Source organism: Salvelinus sp. IW2-2015, linkage group LG4q.1:29 (genome assembly GCF_002910315.2).
Source record: "Salvelinus sp. IW2-2015 linkage group LG4q.1:29, ASM291031v2, whole genome shotgun sequence".
Taxonomy (NCBI): Eukaryota; Metazoa; Chordata; class Actinopteri; order Salmoniformes; family Salmonidae; genus Salvelinus; species Salvelinus sp. IW2-2015.
The window spans coordinates 5,665,315-5,687,548 of NC_036842.1; the positions used below are offsets into that span (position 1 = coordinate 5,665,315).

At 41.0% G+C, this 22,234-nt stretch overlaps 1 protein-coding gene across 1 annotated transcript in view; it reads left to right on the forward strand.

Moving 5' to 3' along the window:
* LOC111961300 (contactin-associated protein-like 4) overlaps window positions 1–22,234 on the forward strand; it is a 198,404-nt gene that overhangs the window by 45,749 nt on the left and 130,421 nt on the right. Inside the window, exons 3-4 of the mRNA XM_023983461.3 lie at window positions 10,622–10,815; window positions 14,302–14,449. Of these exons, the coding sequence (XP_023839229.1) occupies window positions 10,622–10,815; window positions 14,302–14,449 (342 nt within the window). The remainder of the gene's footprint in view (window positions 1–10,621; window positions 10,816–14,301; window positions 14,450–22,234) is intronic.

Below are 22,234 nucleotides of genomic sequence, written 5' to 3' on the forward strand. Positions count from 1 at the left end.
ACAGTGTGGTGAAGAAGGCGCATCAGTGGCTTGTCACATTAAACCCTCACAAACTTTTACAGATGCACAATTGAGAGCATCCTGTCAGGCTGCATCACCGCCTGGTACGGCAACTGCACCGCCCACAACCGCTCTCCAGAGGGTGGTGCGGTCTGCACAACGCATCACCGGGGGCAAACTACCTGCAATCCAGGACACCTACAGCACCCAATGTCACAGGAAGGCCAAAAAGATAATCAAGGGCAACAACCACCCAAGCCACCTCCTATTCACCCCGCTACCATCCAGAAGGTGAGGTCAGTACAGATGCATCAAAGCTGGGACCGAGAGACTGAGAAACAGCTTCTTTCTCAAGGCCATCAGACTGTTAAACAGTCATCCCTAACGCAGAGAGGCTTCTACCTACATACAGACTTGAAATCATTGGCCACTTTAATAAACGGAGCACTAGTCACTTTAATAATGCCACTTTAATAATGTTTACACATCTTGCATTACTCATCTCATAAGTGTATACTGTATTTTATACCATCTATTGCATCTTGCCTATGCCGCTCTGTCATTGCTCATCCATATATTTATATGTATATATTTTTATTCCATTCGTTTACTTAGAATTGTGTGTATTAAGTAGTTGTTGTTGAGCTGTTAGATTACATGTTTAGATATTGCAGCATTGTCGGAACTTGAAGCACAAGCATTTCGTTACACTCGCAATAACATATGCTAACCATGTGTATGTAAGCAATACAATTTTATTTGATTTGAAAGTTCACATGTTCCAGAAAGCTTATTTTTTTCCCCTGTGAAGTAGTTACGTGCAACATACTGTATACCGCACGGCAAGCAGTACCGGATTGCCAAGTCTAGGTCCAAGAGGCTTCTAAACAGCTTCTACCCCCAAGCCACAAGACTCCTGAACATCTAATCAAATGCCTACCCAGGTTATTTGCACCCCCCCCCCTTTACACCGTGCTACTCTCTGTAGTTGTCATCTATGCATAGTCACTTCAATAACTCTACCTACATGTACGTACTACCACAAACTAACCGGTGCCCCCGCACATTGACTCTGTACCGGTACCCCACTGTATATAGTCTCGCTATTGTTGTTTTCCTGCTGCTCTTCAATTACTTGTTACTTTTGTCTCTTATTCTTGTCCGTGTTTTTTTAAACTGCATTGTTGGTTGGGGGCTCGTAAGTAAGCATTTCATTGTAAGGTCTACACCTGTTGTATTAGGCGCATGTGACTAATAAAATTTGATTTGATTTTTGATTTGAGATTGGCATTAGAGAAATGTTACACTGTTTGGCTACAGCAAGTGCTGATTTCATAAGGGTAAAATATTACACTTGTCACTGATCATTTTTTTCAGACTTGCTCACGGAAAACTGTTATGGTTAATTTAAGTTTTGATTTGAGAGAAAATCTCATTTCCTACTGATATTGTTACTATTAACAGGAATATCATGTGTTGATGTAAATGGGCAGCAGCACAGCGGTGGTTTAATGCCCACGTCCATGACACTTCATTAACCCTAATAACCATGCACAGCAGTGGCGGTCGGTGCCGTTTAAGATGAGGGAGGACGATAATATTTTTGATGAGCATGGCCTTATTTCCATTACAGCATATTGGATGGCTGTCATTCATATTCCATTCACCCAGCTCAATGTAACATCGATAGGTTTAGGCTACTACATGATACTCAAATTTTCCTTATACCCATCATAAGATTGCTACAACCTAGCCTATGAATGAAAGTTTATAACTTAGGTGCACATTTGAGTAATCAAGCTGACAGACATTGACATAATCTTGCCTGCATCTAGCTGATCTATGGTGTAATCATTAGTCCAACAGTTGCAAATGAGAGTTCTATTGGACAAATTCCGGTGTGTTTATCCCCGTTTCATTCTGTTTGCTTCCATTTAAGAAACGTTTTTCAACAGAATCAGCGGAATGAATACACCCTTGTTCACATGCAAACACAGATCACTTTCAAAACAGCCATATACAAACAGCATGATCCCTTTAATCGCTGGATAATTCCATATCGCATCTATGCACTCTCCTCCTCTCACCTTTTCCCTTTGCTTGTGGATTTCAGTGCAGAACACATCAGCTGTCTGTGACCAGTCGAAAAAACCTTTCCAAGCCAAACCTTCATATCATAACCGCTAACCCTTACACACAGTCTACATAGTTGTCACTATATTAGCTAACGTCAAGTCAGCATAGCTACTAGAACTAACGCATTAGTAAACCCGCTACAATCATGCATTACAGTGTACAGTTAGCAAGCAGTTTAGCAGTTACACCAGTAGGCCCTGGTGGCAATAAATTAATCAAACCAAAAGCTTACCTTGACCTGGAAGAGTTCCCGTGTTGGATAGCCATAGCCAGCTAGGTAACATAGCATCTGTTTTGAGCCGGGTGTTTCAGTGCTAAACTGCATTCGCTAGCTAAGTACACTACCGTTCAAAAGTTTGGGGTCACTTAGAAATGTTCTTGTTTTTGAAAGAAAAGCACATTTATTGTCCATTAAATAACATCAAATTGATCAGAAATACAGTGTAGACATTGTTAATGTTGTAAATGACGATTGTACCTGGAAGAGGAGATTTTTTTATGGAATATCTACATAGGCGTACAGAGGCCCATTATCAGCAACCATCACTCCTGTGTTCCAATGGCACACTCTGTTAGCTAATCAAACTTGATCATTTTATCATTAAATCATTACAATTTATCATTAAAAGGCTAATTGATCATTAGCAAACCCTTTTGCAATTATGTTAGCACAGCTGAAAACTGTTGTCTGATTAAAGAAGCAATAAAACTGGCCTTCTTTAGACTAGTTGAGTATCTGGAGCATCAGCATTTGTGGGTTCGATTACAGGCTCAAAATGGCAAGAAAAACAAATAACTTTCTTCTGAAACTCATCAGTCTATTCTTGTTCTGAGAAATGAAGGCTATTCCATGCGAGAAATTGCCAAGAAACTGAAGATCTCATACAACGATGTGTATTACTCCCTTCACAGAACAGTGCAAACTGTCTCAAACCAGAATAGAAAGAGGAGTGGGATGCCCCGGTGAACATCTGAGCAAGAGGACAAGTACATTAGTGTCTAGTTTGAGAAACAGACGCCTCACAAGTCCTCAACTGGCAGCTTCATTAAACAGTACCCGAAAAACACCAGTCTCAATGTCAGCAGTGAAGAGGCGACTCCGGGATGCTGGCCTTCTAGGCAGAGTTCCTCTGTTTGTGTTTTTTTGCCCATCTTAATCTTTTCTTGTTATTGGCCAGTCTGAGATATGGCTTTTTCTTTGCATCTCTGCCTAGAAGGCCAGCATCCCGGAGTCGCCTCTTCACTGTTGATGTTGAGACTTGTGTTTTGCGGGTACTATTAAATGAAGCTGCCAATTGAGGACTTTTGAGGCGTCTGTTTCTTAAACTAGACACTAGACACACAGTAACACTTGACATCAAGTTCCTGTACATGTGTAGTAATGTTGATTATGACAATAGCAACATTGTTGTTACATAGGACTTTGGAAATTGCTTTATAATTGCATAATAATGGAGAAATTACATAAGTGGAATAAGGAACAGTCACTATCAGCTCATTGCTTTGCAATTAAAATGCAATTACCAGAGTATTATGTAACAACATGCTAATAAACTTTTTCTCAAAGTAATTCCAGTTTTATTTCACAGGCACAACCACAGTTTAATGTTAAGTGTTACTGAGAATTCTAACAGTTACAAAATATGGCTATTAAGTGTCGACAGGAAACTAAATATCCCAAAACTGCCTTCTTGAATCAACTGCAGCCAATGTAGGTGTAAAATCATGTTAGTTTTGTATTCTGAGTAAAAATTCCCTTTAAAGACGGTATAGTGTGTGTTTGAAACAAGAGCACTTACCCTCAGATGGACAAGATGTTCAAAGTTGTTTTTCTAAGCATCCAACTTGCTCTTTGTAATGTTTGCAAATGGCTTTGAATTACTCTGCAGTATGTTCAGGGATTATAAAATGTATTGCATCTTTTGACCTTTTCAATGGCATGTTGAAAGAGTCATACAGTAGTTGAGCATCAAAACGTATTTATATACTCAACTAAAATATCAATGCAACATGTAAAGTGTTGGTCCCATTTTTCATGAGCTGAAATAAAAGATCTCAGAAATGTTCCATATGCACAAAAATATAATTTATCTAAACTTCTGTGCACAAATGTGTTAAAATCCTTATTATAATCCCTATTAGTGAGCATTTCTCATTTGCCAAGATAACCCATCCACCTGACGTGTGGCAAATCAAGAAAATGATTAAACAGCAAGATCATTACACAGTTGCCGCTTATGCTGGGGACAATAAAAGGCCACTTAAAATGTGCAGTTTTGTTACACAACACAATGCCACAGATGTCTCAAGTTTTGAGGAAGCGTGCAATTGGCATGCTGACTTCAGTAATGTCCAACAGAGCTGTTGCCAGATAATTTTATGTTAATTTCTCTACCATAAGCCGCCTGCAACGTTGTTTTAGAGCATTTGGCAGTACATCCAAATGTCCATACCAGACCACGTGTAACCAGGACCTCCACATACGGCTTTTTCACCTGCGGGATCGTCTGAAGAGGGGGAGGGGGTGTGCTGAGGATTATTTCTGTCTGTCATAAAGCACTTTTGTGGGAAAAAACATATTCTGATTGGCTGGGCCTGGCTCCCCAGTGGGTGGGACTATGCCCTCCCAGGCCCACCCAAGGCTGCACCCTGCCCAGTCATGTGAAATCCATAGATTAGGCGCTAATTAATTTATTGACTGATTTCCTTCTATGAACTGTAACTCAGTAAAATCTTTGAAATTGTTGCATGTTGAGTTTATATTTTTGTTCAGTATACTTATCTTTACAAAATATCATTGGCTAATTAGTTTGACTTAATGTTGTACACCTGGGGCAATGGACATTAAAACCTCTTAAGGATCCACCCCATTTTTCAATTTGCGCCTAAAATGACATACCCAAATCTAACTGTCTGTAGCTCAGGACCTGAAGCAAGGATATGCATATTCTTGATACCATTTGAAAGGAAACACTTTGAAGTTTGTGGAAATGTGAAATGAATGTTGGAGAATATAACACATTAGATCTGGTAAAAGATAAAACAAAGAAAAACCATGCGTTTTTTGTATATTTTTTTTGTACCATCTTTGAAATGCAAGAATTTAAGCTTTCTGCACATATCAGACATGTCTATGTCCTAGGAAATGTTCATGTTACTTACAACCTCATGCTAATCACATTAGCCTACGTTAGCTTAACTGTCCCTTGGGGGGGGGGGGGACCAATCCTGTAGAGGTTGTTTAAGGAGAATTTATAAAATGTACAGATTGAAATGTATTGTGTAGCTCAAATATGATTGTCAGATAGATTGGAAAAGTTTAGGAGATTGTGTGTGCTCTATTAATTATATTTCTATCTTCAACATGACGTTCCAGATACAGCCCTGCCATTAATTGAAGGAAGCCAATCCAATAGTTTCAGTGAAGTAGTCACTTCCTGAGATATGTATTCAAATACTTTTTTGTTGTTGTTCATTTCTGAGATCTGTATTCCAATAGTTTTATAAAGTAGTAATTTTTGGGCGATCTGTATTAAAATATTTGTTGTCACCTCCAAAATAACTATTTGTTCCCCTGCAAATTAGATTTACTTTTCACAAAGTACAATTAAAAGTATAGTTATCCCAGTTCTGCTTCCCAGCAGCCATAAATAGACATGTTAAAAATGGCCAATTATTAAGACAGAATAAAACACATGAATGTGTTAATTGCTTGTGAGAATGAGAGATAAAAGCTGATAAACGTGCTTCATGCAACCTATTTTCTGTATTTGGATGCATCCCAAATTGCACTCTGTCCCCTATAGAGTGCTCTACTGTTGGTACCTATACACTACTTTTGACTTGGGCCAGGGCCCATTTGGGATGAATACTCTGTTTTTGTCTTCTGTCTTTGTAGGTGGATTCCTTCCTGGTATTGTGTACTCTTCTACTCTTTGTTCCCCCTGCATGTTGTCTATTCCATCGGCAGTATTGAGCAAAGGTCAATATGTTTGCTCTCTGCCTCTCATCGCTGTGTCAATGGCAGCATCTGTCTGCTACTAAAGTTAAGTACTTATTCAACCTGGCCTTTCGCTGCCTCTTGTCCTAAATGCCAACACATACGGGCAGCGTGTTGTCTTGCCCCTGAACAGACCAGACAGTATGAGTGGAACCAATAGGCGGTTATATAAACAATAAAGTAGGATAATGAATATAAATAACTACCAACTCATTCACTTCGAATTCAGATAAGGAATGAAACATAGCTTAGTGTACAACATCTAAACATTTACATGTGTACGTAGTATGTCCTAGATTATCTTTATCTTTCTTATTTAGTTTGGTACAGGTGTGAGGTGCTGAAGGATGTAATTCAATAGAACCTTACATGTAGTGTACATAGTATGGGTATTGTGCTGGCGCACACTTTGGGAGAAGTGTGGAGAATCAGGAAAATCTGGTCTCTGTGGGATTCCTACCAGTTCCTGGAGAGTTTTTGCGTCAGCTTAGTTAGATTACATCACTTTTGCAAATGTTAAGTGGCCTTTAACCTCAGTGTTTTTGTGTTGGTTACTTCAAAGGCTCTGTGTGTCTCTCTGTATAGAGTAAGGCCCACTGCAGCTAATTGGGACATTTCTATTCCCAGCTGCGGTGTGACTAGTTTCAGTCCTCTAACTGTGTTGTGTCTTTGGGCCGGCCCTGCTGGAAGCCTGGGTACCTCCTCTAGACTCCTCTCTGCTCCCACTCCGTCCATCTGGTGTCCGGGGCCCTGAGGGGGTGCTTTTGCCCGACTCAGCACTTTCTACTTCCCCTCTGTCACAGACATTAGCACACCTCTCATCCTGTGGTCCCTTCTTTCTCACGATGGTGTCTCTATTCGACAGTGCTATTTCATCACTTCTTCTCCTCCTCCTCCTCCTCCTCATGTCTCTCTTTGGCTACCCCCTCTCTCTCCCTCCTCCTGGCTCCTGCAGAAGCCAAAGACCTGTTCCTGTTCCACAGCCTGTTGTGTGGTTTCATGGAACAGGACACTTTGCTGATTCGATTGCTCAATTTTTTTTCTATCTACATTTACATTTGGTCATTCAGCAGATGCTCTTATCCAGAACGTGCATTCAACTAAGGTAGGTAAGGTAACCATATATCACAGTCATTGCAAGTAGGGGGATTGTCATTACATCTAGGGGATTGACTCTAAACCCTACTGCAGTCATATCCAGAGTTCCAGTTTGAGTGGTTACTTTATTTTGAATCCGATTAGTGACTTGAAATGTCACGGAGGACCTTTCTGCACATTTAAACCAGTCTGCTGCATTATTGGAGATGCTCTGCTTTGTCATATGAATATAATTGTATCATGTGTTTGCTACTGGCAAATGGAGAGTGACTGCTTGCTCATATATGAGCCTTGAATACCAATGATACCTGAGAAGAATGTATCCCATGTGTTTTTATGTATTGAAAGAAACATTAGGTTGTGTGTGCACATCACCTGATTTTGGATCATTCTTCCTCGTTTTGCTACCAGCTCTGTAGTGGATGTTGATGTGTTTAGGTTCAATTTCGTTGTGCAAGGCTGCTATATTCCCAGAGATGATATACAGTGCACTGTACAGAATCTGTTAATTGATTATGTACAGTGAGTATACAAAACATTCATTGACATAGACAGACCAGGTGAATCCAGGTGAAAACTATGATCCCTTATTGATGTCACTTGTTAAATCCACTTCAATCAGTGTAGATGAAGGGGAGGACCCTTTCCTGCAGTCAAATTACCAAATCGCTCTCTAGTGGCCTCGTGGATGGAATGTTAATTGGAAAATCAAAAGGTTTTGTTATATTTCAGTCTTCTGTGATGTATATAAAGTGTAATATTGGGATGCAAACTCAAAATGGAATACATTTCAACTCTATTTCTGACATGGTACAAGTGTCTCCTTTTTTAAGCACATAACCATGTGTGTGTGAGGTATATACTTTTGTTTTAAAGAAGATTTGTTTAAGACTACCAAGAAACACTCTATGACCCTAATTTACCCCACTGCAGTAAATGGTTATTAAAGTAGGATTTTTAAGCCTTGAGACAATTGAGACATGGATTGTGTATGTGTGCCATTCAGAGGGTGAATGCGAAAGGCAAAATGTTTAAGTGCCATTGAACGGGGTATGGTAATAGATGCCAGGCTGACTGGTGCATTTTAATATTAGGAAGGTGTTCCTAATGTTTGGTTAATTCAGTGTATGTCATATGTGCTACAATACTATAGGATACTAGACTGCTACCAAACTAGAGTATGCACAAGCTTATCGTATGCTGTTTGTGTTGACAGGTTTGTTTATCTAAAGCCCATTTGTTTCTTTAAAAAAATGAAATTCCATCCCCTTGAACTATAAGGTCACCCATATGTTAAAACTTTTTACGCTAGCCGAACAGCCGCTGAAAAGGCAGAGAGCAAAATTCTAAAATATTTTTTTGAAGAATTTAACTTTCATACATTCACAAGTGCAATACACCAAATAAAATCTTAACTTCATGTTAATCTACCCATCGTGTCCGATTTCAAAAAGGCTTTACAGCGAAAGCACACCATATGATTATGTTAGGTCAGAGCCTAGTCACAAAAACACATACAGCCATTTTCCAGCCAAAGAGATGAGTCACAAAAAGCAGAAATAGAGATAAAATTAATCACTAACCTTTTATGATCTTCATCAGATGGCACTCATAGGACTTCATGTTACACAGTACATTTATGTTTTGTTCGATAAAGTTCATATTTATATCCAAATATCTCAGTTTACATTGGCGCGTTATGKTCAGTAATGTTGTGCCTCGAAAATATCCGGCGAATTTTCAGAGAGCCACATCAATTTACAGAAATACTCATCATAAACTTTGATAAAAGATACAAGTGTTATGCACAGAATTAAAGATATACTTCTCCTTAATGCAACCGCTGTGTCAGATTTCCCAAAAACTTTACGGAAAAAGCACATCATGCAATAATCTGAGTACGGCGCTCAGACACAAAAGCCATACAGGTACCCGCCATGTTGTGGAGTCAACAAAAGTCAGAAATAGCGTTATAAATATTCACTTACCTTTGATGATCTTCATCAGAATGCACTCCCAGGAATCCCAGTTCCACAATAAATGTTTGTTTTGCTCGATAAAGTCCATCATTTATGTCCAAATACCTCCTTTTTGTTAGCGCGTTTAGTTCACAATCCAAACTCACGAGGCGCGGGCTAGTCCAAGTTCAGACGGAATGTCCAAAAAGTTATATAACAGTTCGTAGAAACATGTCAAACGATGTATAGAATCAATCTTTTGGATGCTTTTAACATAAATCTTCAATAATGTTCCAACCGGAGAATTCCTTTGTCTTTAGAAATGCAATGGAACGCAGGTCGCTCTCACGGCCACACGCATAACCGGCTCATGGCACTCTGCCAGACATCTGGTTGAAACAGCTCTCATTCTCTCCTCCTTCACAGTAGAAGCCTCAAACAAGGTTCTAAAGACTATTGACATCTAGTGGAAGCCTTAGGAAGTGCAATATGACTCCATAGACACTGTATATTAGAAAGGCAATGAGTTGAAAAACTACAAACCTCAGATTTCCCACTTCCTGGTTGGATATTTCTCAGGTTTTCGCCTGCCATATGAGTTCTGTTATACTCACAGACATCATTCAAACAGTTTTAGAAACTTCAGAGTGTTTTCTATCCAAATCTACTAATAATATGCATATATTAGCTTCTGGGCCTGATTAGCAGGAAGTTTACTCTGGGCACGCTTTTCATCCGAACGTGAAAATGCTGCCCCCTATCCCAAACAGGTTAAAAACACACTTTCCCAAACATTCCCCTCAAAAGTGGATTTTTCCTCTCATAGAGTTAAAATATAATGATGGGGACCATCAGCGGGGTACCTGGCCTATTCACAGGGGGTCCTTGGGAAGACTCATAAGAATATAGGCCTAATGATCAGTTGCACATGAGGGGGTACTTCATGCAGAGCAAAATGTGGATGAGGTAAAATTACCAAAAAAGGTTGAGAACCGTTGAGGTATGTAATACGTTATACAGGGTCACTCATAAGCAAATACACGTTATCACACTATCCTCCTAAAAGTTCATGCCTGTTCTTATAGGGTTTGTGATAACACTTTATTTTGAGATGCCCCCTATGCTCAACAAACTATCAATAGACTATCATTAACAATAAGTTACATGATGTTGGATATGTAATTATGTCTGTGCGTGTTCCTTCTGTCATAAGGCCGGTTTCCCAGACGGAGATTAAGCCTAGTCTTGGACTGAAAACCATTCTCAATGGAGAATCCCCATTGGAAATGCTTTTAATGTCCAAGATTAGGCTTAAACGTTGTCCGGGAAACTGCCCATTTGTGTCTGTGTGTGTCTGTTCCTCTTCTCATAGTTAGTTTATAATGTAAAGAGTTACAATATGTGGGATCCCTGTGTGTTTCTCCTTCAGGTGCCGGAGGCTGGGCTCCTGTAGAGTCTAATAAGTACCAGTGGTTGGAGGTGGACCTGGGGGAGCGGACAGAAATCACAGCCGTGGCCACGCAGGGTCGCTACGGCAGCTCAGACTGGGTCTCCTCCTTCCTCCTCATGTTCAGCGACACGGGACGCAACTGGAAACAGTACCGCCAGGAGGACAGCATCGGGGTAAGTCTCAGTGGGCAACCTTGACTAGTGTACATTGTAGGTAATCATACCTGGAAGACAGTGTCAGGGTCAGTGGGCAACCTTGACTGGTTGTAGTCATTTAAACCTGCAAGACAGCATAGGGGTGAGTCACTGAGGAAAGACCATATGGCTGCATCTGAAATTGCACCCTGTGGCTCCCTTGTGCTACGTTTGACCAGGGCTAGCCTCTGCTCCTAGGCTTCGCTCACGTTGTGGTGAGGTGAAAGCCTGTAGCAGAGGCTAGACCAGGGCCCATGGACTGTGGTCAAAAGTAGTGCACTATATAGGAATAGGGTGCCATTTCAGACGCTGCCAAGTACACCATGTAGCCAAACTCTCAAATAGTCTCATAAGTGTCCTTTCACTATCAATGAATAATAGATGAATCACTGGAAGGCAGGAAAAGCCCAGCTTAGCTCTATACTGTTGGCTGAGAGAATTGTTGGATATAGCTGCATTTTAGTGTGTTGCCATCCTTGTTACTTGCTTTTGGTACTAAATAGCATTCTATTAATTTTAGCTGACGCGAGGAAGAGAGAATTAGAAAGATTGTCAATAGGAAAATTCTGATTTCACAACATATGTGCATACAGTTCTCTTCTGTAATCACAGTTTGACTACGCATATTTTTAAGTACTTGGCATCAAATTTCTGCACATATTCTCATCAATCCTAAGAACCTCTTAGAGGGTTTTTCAACTCCAATTGACAGCAGGAGTCTACTATCAGTACCAGTCACAAGTCCTGGTATGTGTTTTTTCTTTCCTCAGACCGGGCTTAATAAGTTTGAGTTTAAGGGATGAGTGTTGTTCTCTCTCTTTCTCTTCTATGAGTGAAGGCTTGTCAGACAGGGAGCAGGCGTTGGAGGGATTTGCACCTTGACTCAGGCATATTTCAAAGGGACACCTCCCTCCCGGAGCAAATGAGATGCAGCTTCCTAAGCTTCCTCATAAGCACGCACCTATGGGAACACACACACACAAATGAGATGCAGCTTACTGAGCTTCCTTAGCAGGAAACAGTGGAATTTGTTGGGCTTAACGCTTTGCTTCACCAGAAGCACGGCTCATCCTCTCTTCAAAGACGATGAGGATGCTTCTCAGCTCTCCAAATTATGCAACAACACTAAGAAAGTCAATTTCAGTGTGGGACAAACATCAAATGTTATATTATAAACGCAGATTTTCGACACAAAACCAAGATGGAACTCTTTGGCCTGAATGCCAAGTGTCACGTCTGGAGGAAACCTGGCACCATCCATAAGGTGAAGCACGGTGGTGGCAGCATCATATTGTGGAGATGTTTTTCTGCGTCAGGGACTGGGAGACTAGTTAGGATCGAGGGAAAGATGAACGGAGCAAAGTATAGAGTGATGAAAACCTTCTCCAGAGTGCTCAGGACCTCAGACTGGTTCACCTTCCAACAGGACAACGACACTAAGCACACAGCCAAGACACCGCAGGAGTGGCTTTGGGACAGGTCTCCGAATGTCCTGGAGTGGCCCAGCCAGAGCCCGGACTTGAACCCGATCGAACATCTCTCGAAAGACCTGAAAATAGCTGTGCAGCGACGCTCCCCATACAACCTGACAGAGCTTGAGAAGATCTGCAGAGAAGAATGGGAGAAACTTGTCACACTAAATACAGGTGTGACAAGCTTGTAGCGTCATACCCAACAACACTTGAGGCTGTAATTGCTGCCAAAGGTGCTTCAAGAAAGTACTGAGTAAAGGGTCTGAATACTTATGTAAATGTGATATTTCAGTTTTAAAAAAAACTGTTTTTGCCTTGTCATTATGGGGTGTTCTGTGTAGATTGATGAGGGGAAAAAACGATTTAATACATTTTAGAATAAGGCTGTTAACGTAACAAAATGTGGAAAAAGTCAAGGGGTCTGAATACTTTCTGAATGCACTTTATCGTCTCCCCTAGCCAACATGAAAGGGAGCTACTGGCCTGGCTCTTGTCTATCTCACAATGATAGTTAGGACGTTAACAGTGTTAATTGGGTATTTCACCCTTATTTTAGCGTGTGAACCACCAATTAACTGGAGTGTCAACTTCAAAGGTAGGATGGAATTCTTCAAAGGTAGGATGGAAAACTCCTAGGGGATGAACCCATTATTTATCCATCTTAATGAGAGACAAGGGCAGTGTCCCAAATGGTACCATGTTCCGTATTTAGTGCACTACTTTTGACCAGGGCCCATACACAGCACTGGTCAAAAGTAGTACACTAAATAGGTAATAGCATTCCATTTGGGACACAGCCAGGGAACAGGAGGAGAGGACAAATAATAGAACACAATACTGCTATGTAATATGTGCATGTCTTATTAGAAACATAAGTTAGGATCAGAGAGGTTAACGACGCTCATTACTCAAATAGTAGACCTAAGTATTTACCAGCAAACATGAGACCGAAAGAGCATCAGTATTACATTTCTTATTAATCTCATCAGTAACAAACCCCTTTCAGGACCCACTTTATCAATGCGGCCACATGCTCTTCTCAAATGGTGGAGGCAAAGCTATTGGGAGCATTCATCAGTGTGGGAGTATCTATTTTTATTTCATGAAAAAAAAGAGGGTTTGCCAAAGCAGTGGAGGCATGTGGAAGGAGCTGTAGGAGGACAGAATTATTGTAATGGCTGGAATGGAATGGTATCAAACACGTCAAACATATGGAAACCACATGTTTTGTATTTTTTATTATTTATTTTTTTTACCCCCTTTTCTCCCCAATTTTCGTGGTATCCAATTGCTAGTAATTACTATCGTGTCTCATCGCTACAACTCCCGTACGGGCTCGGGAGAGACCAAGGTCGAAAGCTATGCGCCCTCCGAAGCACAACCCAACCAAGCCGCACTGCTTCTTAACACAGCGCGTCTCCAACCCGGAAGCAAGCCGCACCAATGTGTCTGAGGAAACACCGTGCACCTGGCCCCCTCGGTTAGCGCGCACTGCGCCCGGCCCGCCACAGGAGTCGCTGGAGCGCGATGAGACAAGGATGTCCCTACCGGCCAAACCCTCCCTAACCCGGACAACGCTAGGCCAATTGTGTGTCGCCCCACGGACCTCCCGGTCGCGGCCGGCTGCGACAGAGCCTGGGCGCGAACCCAGAGACTCTGGTGGCGCAGCTAGCGCTGCCATGCAGTGCCCTAGACCACTGCGCCACCCGGGAGGCGGAAACCACATGTTTGACTCAGTTCCATGAATTCCATTCCAGCCATTACAAGTTGCCCGTCCTCCTAGATCTCTTCCTACCAGCCTCCTCTGACCCAAAGAAGAAAAACAATCATATCATGCAGTGGTAAATCAGGTAGTGCATATGGTAACTCTTCATTTGGATAGTCCCAAATAGACGGTTTGTAGATGTTCAACTAACTGTCAACAACATTTCAATGAACTATCCATCAACCCTAACCCTCTCTGTATATTTGTGCCCTCTGTGTGTTTCTCCAGGCGTTCACTGGAAACAGCAATGCAGACAGTGTGGTGCAGTTCAAACTGCAGCAGCCAGTCTTTGCCAGGTTCCTACGGTTACTTCCTCTCGACTGGAACCCTAACGGGAGGATAGGCCTGAGGCTGGAGGCCTATGGATGCCCTTACAGTAAGTACAACCAGGGGGGTTGGACAGGACATCATTTCCTTATTGCAATGAGATTACTCTAATCTGGTTGTATTGATGTCATTGCAACCAGTTTTGCCCCCTGGGTATTTTTTTTCTATTATTAAACTAGGAAAGAAACTACTGTAGGTGTACATGTAGTAAATGCTTTTTTCTTAAGATGAGCCAACAAACAATATGCGAAAGCTGAATCTATTTTATTTTCACTGTTGTCATTTCTGTCTCACACAGACATATACTGTATATTCTTTCTCGTACTCTGGCAGCTAGGCCTCTGTTTCTCCCTCAGTCCAACAACCTATCCCTGGATTGTTTTTTAATCAGTCCACCAGGTAGAGTGATGATTTATGAGTTGTATTACATTAATATATGAATCGTTTTTTTTGTTCTTTTTGTAGGTGGCACTAGTGGGAGGAAATGTATTATGAGACAAATGAGAGAGGACAGAGTGGATGTGTTTTGATATGTTATATTGTGTTTTGAATGATTATACGTGAGAGCAGATGGTTTCACTCTCAAAACAATTAGTGTCCAGGGTTTGTTTATACTTATTTATAGCGAATTTATCTGACTTTTGGGGATGGAATTACATTCTGGAAGTTTTTGTTTTAAACACTCAGTGAGTGCTACCAGTGCTATAATTGTTCAACAGCCCAATTCAAATAAATAGTTGTATTTGGTAATTTTTCTGTAATGACCATGTAATCAGTAACCATGTAAAGTAAATGCCAGGGAAGTAGCCTTGTAAAACAGTGTTACCCAAATTACAATAAATTATACACTGAGTTTACCAAACATTAGGAACACCTTCCTATTGAGTTGCAACCCCAACTTTTGCCCTCAGAACATTCTCAATTTGTCAGGGCATGGACTCTACAAGGTGTCGATAGCGTTCCACAGGGATGCTGGCCCATGTTGACTCCAATGCTTCCCACAGTTGTCAAGTTGGTTGGATGTCCTTTTGGTGGTGGACCATTCTTGATACACACGGGTAACTGTTGAGCGGGAAAAACCCAGCAGCGTTGCAGTTGTTGACACAAACCAGTGCGCTTGGCAGCTACTACCATACCCCGTTCAAATGCACTTAAATGTTTTGCCTTGCCCATTCACCCTCTAAACGGCACACATACACAATCCATGTCTCAATTATCTCCAGGCTTAAAAATCCTTCTTTATTAAACTGCCTCATCCCCTTCATCAACACTGACTGAAGTGGATTTGACAAGTGCCATCAATAAGGGTTTATAGATTTAACCTGGATTCATCTGGTCAGTCAATGCCATGAAAAGATCAAGTGTTTATTAAAGTATGTATGGCAGTGATTTGAAGGCCCCAGCCAGAGGACATTCTGAGCCCCCCCCACCTCAAAATAATAGGGATTTATTTATAGTAAAGACATGTCATTGAACTGTAATGTGCCATGAACATAACCAGTCATGATGTTCTCATCTGATTGTCAAACATATCACTTCAGAAAGTAGGTTACCTTCGCACGTTCATCCAAAATAATTCCAGCATCCGAACAGGACACCGGCCAACTTTCGTTCAATTCGCAAGTGGTTGAAAATATCTCAACGTAGAAAGCAACCGAGCAAGCGAAACAGCGCCCCTCTGTCTTATTATATGTAGGCCATGTATCTGATGCTGGCTGGCCAAAAAAAGTATGACATGCATCATTTTTGGCCAGACAGCATCCTATACATGGGCTACGCCAGGGTTCCCCAAACTCGGTCCCCGGGACCCGAAGTGCTTGAAGAATTTAAAAAAGAATAATATACAAATATTGTACAATCCAGGTATGCAAAGAAAGACTCACATCTATAATCACTGCCGAAGGTGAATAACTTGTATTGACTCATGGGGTTGAATACTTATCTAATCAAAATATATTTTTCATTTATTTTTTACAAATGTGTTTTTCCACCACTTTTACATTACAGCGTATTTTGTGTAGATTGTTGACAAAAAAATTACAATGAAGTCAATTTTAATCCCACAGTTGTAACACAACAAAATGTGGAAAAAGTCAAGGGGTGTGAATACTTTCTGAAGTCACTTTGTCCTTTGCCTGTGCCTTGACAACGATGTCAGTATTATCAGCAGCACCTGTCTTTTTACTGAAGAAATGCGCATTGTATCCCCCTAAAGTCTAATGGCCCAGGGATGGCTTTCTAGTAAGCTAACATAAGGAATTGTTTTAATATACCAAGGATCATTTAGCTATTGAATTTTGAATGTTGGACCCTGTAGGTATACAAACTCTCTCTCTCTATAATTCAATTCAATTTAAGGGGCTTTATTGGCATGGGAAACATATGTTTACAATGCCAAAGCAAGTGAAATAGATAATAAACACAAGTGGAAAAAAAGAACAGTAAATCTTGCTGCTGTGATTGCACAGTGTGGTATTTCACCCAATAGATATGGCAGTTTATCAAAATTGGATTTGTTTTCGAATTCTTTTGTGGGTCTGTGTAATCTGAGGGAAATATGTGACCGACCGTCTTGATTCGGTCTTATGTAGTAACATTTGAAGTGGTGTTTTTTTACATTGGATAAAAGCAGAGACACAGAGCTACAAAATGGTTATATCATACACTGCATTTGAGGAACAGTGGGAAAGTAATTCTACTTTGAAAGTTGATAAAATTGTAACCTCACTTTCCACTTCCAGAAAGTGGAGAGCAACACAGTTTTACTACGCGATTCATTCAAAAAAGCTGCGTTTTCACAGGATTACCAACACATACTGACCAGCTCAAATAGACAGAAGTGTGCTATATGGACGACCAATCCAAACTCATCTCTCGGCATGTCCAGCCCACTCATTACCTCAGCCAATCATGGCTAGCGGGAAGGTTTCTGGCTTTTTCTGTGGATAAACCAACTAGGCTCGTAATTTAACAATTTACAGATGGMATACAAGTTTGTTATTAAGGCACATGAAAGTTCACATGTTCGAGAAGGCATTTCTGCCAAAAAAAAGCACTTGGATTAAAAAAAAATCTCCAGGTTCATTTCTCTGTAGGTGATGGCTTTTGGTAATCGCTTCCTTTTAGGTGCTTGTATAATTATAAAGTCTATTTTCTGGATTTTTATAATTAGCGGGTATCGGCCTAATTCTACTCTGCATGCATTATTTGGTGTTTTACGTTGTACATGGAGGATATTTTTGCAGTCTCAATTTGGTGTTTGTCTCATTTTGTGAAATCTTGGTTGGTGAGTGGACCCCAGACCTCTCAACAATAAAGGGCAATGGGTTCTATAACTGATTCAAGTATTTTTTGCCAGAATCCTAATTGGTATGTCAAATTTTATGTTCCTTTTGATGGTATAGAAGGCCCTTCTTGCCTTGTCTCTCAGATCGTTCACAGCTTTGTGGAAGTTACCTGTGGCGCTGATGTTTAGGCCGACATAGGTATCGTTTTTTTTGTGTGTTCTAAGGCAACGGTGTCTAGATGGAATTTGTATTCGTGGTCCTGGCAACTGGACCTTTTTTGGAATGCCATTATTTTTGTCTTAATGAGATTTACTGTCAGGGCCCAGGTCTGACAGAATATGTGCCGAAGATCTAGATGCTGCATTCTTTGGTTGGGATCAGAAGCAACAGATCATCAGCAAACAGAAGACATTTGACTTTAGATTCTAGTAGGGTGAGGCTGGGTGCTGCAGACTGTTCTAGTGCCCTCGCCAATTCTTTGATATATATGTTGAAGAGGGTGTGGCTTAAGCTGCATCCCTGTGTCACCCCCCGGCCCTGTGGAAAGAAATGTGTGTTTTTTGCCAATTTTAACTGCACACTTGTTATTTGTGTACATGGATTTTATAATGTCGTATGTTTTCCCCCAATACCACTTTCCATCAATTTGTATAGCAGACCCTCATGCCAAATTGAGTTGCAAGCTTTTTTTAAATCAACAAAGCATGAGAAGTGTCACGCCCTGGCCATAGAGAGGCTTTTATTCTCTATTTTGGGTAGGCCAGGGTGTGACTAGGGTATGCATTCTAGTTTCTTTATTTCTATGTTTTCTGTTTCTATGTTTTGGCCGGGTATGGTTCTCAATCAGGGATAGCTGTCTATCGTTGTCTCTGATTGGGAATCATACTTAGGCAGCCTTTTTACCACCTGTGTTTTGTGGGTAGTTGTTTTCTGTATAGTTTATGCACCTTACAAAACTGTTTCAGTTTTCCCTCTTGTTTATTTTGTTCGAGTGTTTTGTGATCAAATAAAATCATGAACACTTACCACGCTGTGCTTTGGTCCGATCCTCATTACGACGAGAGCCGTGACAAGAAGACTTTGCCTTTGTTTTGGTTTGTTTGTTTGTCAATTCGGGTGTGCAAGATGAAAACGTGGTCTGTCGTACAGTAATTTGTTAAAATGCCAATTTGTCTCCACTTTTGTGGATTGGGGTGATCAGTCCTTGGTTCCAAATATTGGGGAAGATACCAGAGCTGAGGATGATGTTATAGCCAATTGGAATTTGTGGTCTTCTTATTTTATAATTTAATTTAGGATACCATCAACCCCACAGGCCTTTTTGGGTTGGAGGGTTTATATTTTGTCCTGCAGTTCATTCAATGAAATTGGAGAATCAAGTGGGTTCTGGTAGTTTTTAATAGTTGATTCTAAGACTTGTATTTGATCATGATGTTTTGCTGTTTGTGCTTTGTTATAGAGCCAAAAAGACTGGATAAGTGGTTTATCCATACATCTGGATAAATAACTATTTGTGTTGTTTGTTTAGAGTTTTCAAATTTTCCCAGAAGTGTTTAGATTCTATGGATTCTTCCATTACATTGACCTGATTTCTGACGTGCTGTTCCTTCTTTTTCCATGGTGTATTTCTGTATTGTTTTAGTAGTTCACAATAGTGAAGGCTCAGGTTTTCTGGGTCTCTGTGTCAAATCATATCAAATTGTATTGGTTACATGCAGATGTTATTGCGAGTGTAGCGAAATGCTTGTGCTTCTAGTTCCGACAGTGCAGCAATATCTAACATGTAATCTAACAATTCCACAACAACTACCAAGTACACACAAATCTAAGTAAAATAATGGAATAAGAATATATACATATAAATATATGGATAAGCAATGACAGAGCGGCATAGGCAAGATGCAATAGATGGTATATAAAATACATGGTATATAAAATACAGTAAATACACTTCTGTTCAAAGTTTGGGGTCACTTACAAATATCCTTGTTTTTGAAAGAAAAGCACATTTTTTGTCCAATAATGACATCAAATTGATCAGAAATACAGAGTAGACATTGTTAATGTTGTAAATGACTATTGTAGCTGGAAATGGCAGATATTTTATGGAATGTCTACATAGGCATACAGAGGCCCATTATCATCAACATCACTCCTGTGTTCCAATGGCATGTTGTGTTAGCTAATCCAAGTTTATCATTTTAAAAGCCTAATTGATCATTAGAAAACCCGTTTGTAATTATGTTAGCACAGCTGAAAACTGTTGTCCTGATTAAAGAAGCAATAAAACTGGCCTTTAGACTAGTTGTGACCGCTAACCGCTAACCCTTACACACAGCCTACATAGTTGTCACTATATTAGCTAACGTCAAGTCAGCATAGCTACTAGAACTAATGCATTAGTAAACCCGCTACAATCATGCAATACAGTGTACAGTTAGCAAGCAGTTGAGCAGTTACATCGGTAGGCCCTGGTGGCAATAAACCAAAAGCTTACCTTGACCTGGAAGAGTTCCCGTGTTGGATAGCCATAGCCAGCTAGGTAACATAGCATCTGTTTTGAGCCGGGTGTTTCAGTAGGCTAAACTGCATTCGCTARCTAAGTACACTACCGTTCAAAAGTTTGGGGTCACTTAGAAATGTCCTTGTTTTTGAAAGAAAAGCACATTTATTGTCCATTAAATAACATCAGATTGATCAGAAATACAGTGTAGACATTGTTAATGTTGTAAATGACGATTGTACCTGGAAGAGGCWGATTTTTTTATGGAATATCTACATACAGAGGTCCATTATCAGCAACCATCACTCCTGTGTTCCAATGGCACACTCTGTTAGCTAATCAAACTTTATCATTTTAAAAGGCTAATTGATCATTAGCAAACCCTTTTGCAATTATGTTAGCACAGCTGAAAACTGTTGTCTGATTAAAGAAGCAATAAAACTGGCCTTCTTTAGACTAGTTGAGTATCTGGAGCATCAGCATTTGTGGGTTCGATTACAGGCTCAAAATGGCTAGAAACAAAGTACTTTCTTCTGAAACTCGTCAGTCTATTCTTGTTCTGAGAAATTAAGGCTATTCCATGTGAGAAATTTCCAAGAAACTGAATATCTCGTACAACGCTGTGTACTATTCCCTTCACAGAACAGTGCAAACTGGCTCAAACCAGAATAGAAAGAGGAGTGGGATGCCCCGGTGCACAACTGAGCAAGAGAACAAGTACATTAGAGTATCTAGTTTGAGAAACAGATGCCTCACAAGTCCTCAACTGGCAGCTTCATTAAATAGTACCCGCAAAACATCAGTCTCAATGTCAACAGTGAAGAGGTGACTCCGGGATGCTGGCCTAGGTTTGTTGTGTTTTTTCCCCCATCTTACATTTTTTTTTGTTGGCAAGTCTGAGATATGGCTTTTTCTTTGCATCTCTGCCTAGAAAGTTGTCCTTGATGATCTTTTGGCCTCACTGTGACATTGGTGCTGTAGGTGTCCTGGAGGCCAGGTAGTTTACCCCCGATGATGCGTTGTGCTGACCTCACCACCCTCTGGAGAACCTTGCGATTGTGGGCGGTGCAGTTGCCGTACCAGGCGGTGATACAGCCCGACAGGATGCTCTCAATTGTGAATCTGTAAAGGTTTTTGAGGGTTTAGGTGTAAAGCCACATTTTTTCAGCCTCCTGAGGTTCACCACACTATCTGTGTGGGTGGACCATTTAAGTTTTTCCGTGATGTGTACACCGAGAAACTTAAAACTTTCCACCTTCTCCACTGCTGTCCTGTTGATGTGGATAGGGGGGTGTTCCCTCTGCTCTTTCCTGAAGTCCACGATCATCTCCTTTGTGATGTTTACATTGAGTGAGAGGTTGTTTTCCTGACACCACACTCCGAGTGCCCTCACCTCCTCTCTGTAGGCTGTCTCGTCGTTTTTTGTAATCAAGCCTGCTACTGTTGTGTTGTCTGAAAACTTGATGATTGAGTTGGCCATGCAGTCACCATTGTGCAGCCCCAGTGTTGAAGATCAGTGAAGTGGAGATGTTGTACCTTTACCACCTTGGGGCGGCCCGTCAGGAAGTCCAGGACGCAATTGCACAGGGTGGGGTCGAGACCCAGGGCCTCAAGCGTAATGATGAGTTTGGAGGGTACTGTGGTGTTGAATGCTAAGCAAAAGTCAATGAACAGCATTCTTACATAGGTATTCCTCTTGTCCAGATGGGATAGGGCAGTGTGCAGTGTGATGGCGATTGCATCGTCTTTGGAGGGTGGAGTGGAGGGTGAAATGTAAGTTGGAGGTGATATGATCCTTGGCTAGTCTCTCAAAGCACTTCATGATGACAGAAGTGAGTGCTACGGGGCGATAGTCATTTAGTTGTTACCTTTTCCTTCTTGGGTACAGGAACAATGCTGGCCATCTTGAAGCATGTGGGAACAGCAGACATGTATAGGGAGAGATTGAATATGTACGTAAACATACCAGCCAGCTGGTCTGCGCATGCTTTGAAGACACGACTAGGGATGCCGTCTGGGCCGCAGCCTTGTGAGGGTTAACATG